Source organism: Solanum tuberosum, unplaced genomic scaffold, assembly GCF_000226075.1.
Source record: "Solanum tuberosum cultivar DM 1-3 516 R44 unplaced genomic scaffold, SolTub_3.0 scf00036, whole genome shotgun sequence".
In the NCBI taxonomy this organism is placed as follows: Eukaryota; Viridiplantae; Streptophyta; class Magnoliopsida; order Solanales; family Solanaceae; genus Solanum; species Solanum tuberosum.
In genome coordinates, this window is record NW_006238960.1 from 654,033 (window position 1) to 658,390 (window position 4,358).

At 31.1% G+C, this 4,358-nt stretch overlaps 1 protein-coding gene across 1 annotated transcript in view; it reads left to right on the forward strand.

Annotated features, from left to right (window-relative positions):
- LOC102605254 (probable protein kinase At2g41970) overlaps positions 1–1,946 on the forward strand; it is a 3,127-nt gene extending 1,181 nt beyond the window's left edge. The window contains exons 2-7 of the mRNA XM_015306522.1: positions 398–648; positions 720–846; positions 931–1,204; positions 1,279–1,411; positions 1,495–1,581; positions 1,658–1,946. Coding sequence (XP_015162008.1) covers positions 398–648; positions 720–846; positions 931–1,204; positions 1,279–1,411; positions 1,495–1,581; positions 1,658–1,783 — 998 coding nt within the window. The 3' untranslated portion in view covers positions 1,784–1,946. The remainder of the gene's footprint in view (positions 1–397; positions 649–719; positions 847–930; positions 1,205–1,278; positions 1,412–1,494; positions 1,582–1,657) is intronic.
- Positions 1,947–4,358: the final 2,412 nt, after the last annotated feature.

Sequence of the window (4,358 nt, forward strand, 5' to 3'; positions counted from 1 at the left end):
TATATATATATATATTCATAAAAAGATAATTTTATTCTGTCTAGTATATATATATTAAAAAATGTGTCGAAGAGTGTGAGTGTCTATTTGAAAAAAATGTAGTAGCAGCAAGAATGATGAATTCTCTATTTCTCGCTTGTATGTAAAAAGGAACGTACAACACAGACCCCAAAAAAAGACAACACAGCTACTGCCAAAGATAGCAGGTTACGTTGACACTAATTTGATTGTTCAAAATGGAAGCATCTTGCCTCTAACATATATAGTTAACCTCTTGGCTGTGCTTAATTTATTTTCCTATTGATTGAATTGTTGATCTAAATTAACTAGCTAGGTACTTTGTTGGATGGGACATGATAAAGTCTTACTTGAAATTTTTGGGTTGGTAAAAATGCAGGTAGTGAAAGAGGAGAGCCAAGGAGTGCTGCTAAGAGTGGAGCTCCTCAGAAAGTTTTACCTATTGAGGTACCAGAAATGTCCTTGGTTGAGCTAAACAGACTTACTGGCAACTTTGGAAAGAAAACTCTCATTGGAGAGGGATCTTATGGCCGCGTTTTTGGTGCTAAATTAAGCAACGGCCAACAAGCAGCAATAAAGAAATTGGATACTACTTCTTCACCAGAACCAGATTCTGACTTCACCGCCCAGGTGAATGAATGTCTCATATTTTCCTGTTAACTAATGTAGACCACTCTCTCATCATAATGTTTCTTATGCAGTTATCAATGGTTTCAAGACTTAAGCACGAGCATTTTGTAACACTGTTAGGATGTTGCCTCGCAGCAAACAATCGGATCTTGGTTTATGAGTTTGCAACTATGGGCTCGCTGCATGATGTATTACATGGTACATAATTGAATCATGAATAAACATTAATTTCCAATGTTAACATGTTACAAAAGCATTGTGTTCTTGGATGTTCTGTTGTAGGCAGAAAAGGAGTACAAGGTGCTGAGCCTGGTCCAGTTCTTACCTGGAATCAGAGAGTTAAAATTGCTTATGGTGCAGCTAGAGGACTTGAATATCTACACGAAAAAGTTCAACCGCCAATTAAGCATCGGGATGTAAGATCCAGCAATGTACTACTCTTTGATGATTTTACTGCAAAGATTGCTGATTTCAACTTGACAAACCAGTGTTCGGACACAGCAGCACGTCTGCATTCAACTAGAGTACTGGGGACATTTGGCTACCATGCTCCAGAGTAAGCCTAGCCTTGTTATTGACAGTTAATGAATAATTAACTAGTGTCATAAAATGATAAAGTGGTGCGCGCAGGTATGCTATGACAGGACAGATAACACAGAAAAGTGATGTTTATAGTTTTGGAGTTGTTCTGTTAGAACTCTTGACAGGAAGGAAACCAGTAGATCATACAATGCCAAAAGGGCAACAGAGTCTTGTCACATGGGTAGGTGTTTTAAATAAACTATATAGTATAATGAATGTCTATTTATACCTCTAAATAACGTAGCAAAAAATTCATTTTTGCAGGCGACTCCACGACTAAGTGAAGATAAAGTAAAGCAGTGTGTAGATCCTAAGCTAAATAATGAGTACCCTCCAAAGGCAATTGCTAAGGTTGTATATTCTTGTCAAACACTTGCACCCCCTATTTTTTGACATCATCTAAGTTCTAACCCTTAATTATTCTCAGATGGCAGCTGTTGCAGCACTTTGTGTTCAATACGAGGCAGATTTCCGCCCAAACATGACAATTGTCGTCAAGGCACTGCAACCACTACTCAATGCAAAACCAGCAGGAGCAGAGCCGCATGCATAGATAGAACACTATATTCTTCATTGAAACAAAGCAGAACCAACAACTATTTCAGCTATTGTGTTAGTTGTTTTGTTTTTTCTTTTGATCCACTCTGTTTCAAGATTTTGCCTTTAAACAAGAATTTTCTTAATTAACTAGGCTCATTGCCACATGAGCTATATACATACCAGCTTCTTCTTCTTTTTGTTTTTGCCCCTTTGATTCAAAATAATTGAACAAGGAGACTTGTCAAGCAAATTTCATCAGCATGGCCACTAAAGTTTAAATTTTATATTTTTGGTAATAACTACAGTTAAACTAAGCAAGCTTTGGTCACCAACATGAGTAGTTGTGGTGCACTAGTGAAGTGTTTCACCCTTAACCAAAGGTTTCGTGTTCAATTCCTGGGTGTGAAGAAAATCTTGTTGGGAGTGTGTCACCTTGAATGGGCCCTGCAGTGCGCGACCAAAAAAAAAAGTAAGCTTTGGTCATAGATTCAAAAAAAAATCTGTTTATTTAAAATTTATATAGTTAAAGTTGAAATTGGAATTGTGTTTGTTTATACTCTTTTCCAAGAATACTTGAAACAATGTTCATGCTTTAATATTCTTAAATGCAACTTTAAAGGTGAAAAGTGAGTTGAAAAATAATTTATTCAAGAATTTAACACAAACGTTTCTTTTTTAGCCAAGTGAAGTACACATTCACGTATGACGTAACACTAACTTTTATAATTCTTTTGCGTTAAATTACATTTTTTAAGCAAGATTAATTTGAACTCAAGAACTCATTTGTAGATACATTGTATAATTGTGATCCTAAAACTTAACATTCAAAAAACTTCCAAAGGCCCTTGCACCAATTAAACTGTGGATGTCATATCTTACTAAAAGTAGGAAGCTCCAAAGATGAAATGTTGGATTACCATTTTACCCCTAGACTAAATTAAACATCTAATTAATTAAATAATATTATTTTAATTATTTTTTGAATTGTAAGTTATTTATTAGAAAGGAAATGTGGAAGAACAAGAGCCAATTAGGATTTTTAGAATTTTAAATAAGTACGCGAATCAAGGTTTTCCCCCTTTTAATCTTAAATTAAAGAATATGAAGAGTTGTAACTAAATCAATATATACCACTACCAAATACAAATTTGTCATCTTGAATTCTTCCACTAGCATTTCTACGTATTTAATTAATAAAATACTAAATAGTAATCATATCATAATATACTAAATACTAAAAGTGGGAAGGTGTTAAGCCAAAATTTGCTCATATTATTATTAATACTTTACTAATATTAAAAGTAGGAAAACATAAGTTTAAAATAAAATAAGTATAAAAATGTACATTAAAATTAATCAACGTTATTACCCCTAATTTAAATACTGATTCTATAATATTTTTGTACCAAATAATAAATTTACCATCTAATAAATGACAATGATCAATTAAATGGGAAGTGACCACATATTAACCAATTAATTACGTTTGATGAGAATTTCAAAGGTTGGAAAAATAAATTTTGAAATGTTCATATTCATCTTATCTATTCGATAGATCTTTTCTTTATTTATTTGTCTATTAAAGAAGAATTTCATAAGTAAAAAACGCATGCCTCCTCTTACTATATATATCTAAGCAATTAAATATTAAATACTAATTATATCATATTATATTATATTAAATACTAAAAATAGAAAGGTGTTCTAAAAGGCATTTTAAGAATGTCTCTCCATTCTCCAACATAATTTTTTAGCTTTCTACAGAATCAGGGCCGACTCAACAACATTGGGAGCCTAAAGCAATACTTAAGAGAGGGGACCTAATATATTTTTTCATCATATATACTTTTTTTTTAAATCTACTTTTCTAGCTATTTTGGATGTGAAGTCATTATATAATGTTTATAATCAATTTGTTTAAATAATTCCTTTACAAATGATAATATAGCTAATTCATTCAATCTCTCTTGAGACATTGTTGATCTTAAAGAATATTTAATCAATTTTAATTTCGAAAAAACATTTTTTGGCTTAGGCAATGGTTACAGGAACTGCTAACATTATTCTATAAGCAATATGTGTATTTGGAAAAGAATCGAGTCTTTTTATTTGATTGAATATTTTCATTAGATCATTATCTTCTACTTGTATTATTTCTCTTAACACTTTTAATTCAAAAAATAAATCTAAACCATCAATATCATAATAACTATTACGTGTTAAATAATGTTCAAGGTTAAGACAATATTTTTTAAAATTCTCATCATCTAGTGATTTCAATATTTTACCACTAAATAAGAATCAAAAATATTTTCATATGCTTCAATTGATTCAAATTTATTTTGAAGTGAAAAAATAGGTTTATCTACTCTACAAATATAAAGCAATCAACTCTAAAAGATTCTTCAAGTGACTTTGTGATTTCACTATCCATATTTTCATCAAATTGTTTCTTAAGAAATGCATGTTTATTTTCATCTCATATGCAATTTCCTTGGTAGAAATCATAACACTCATAGTACATATAATTTTTATTTTAAAAAAAAAACATATATAAGTAATTATTATTTTGTATAAATTATAGGAAC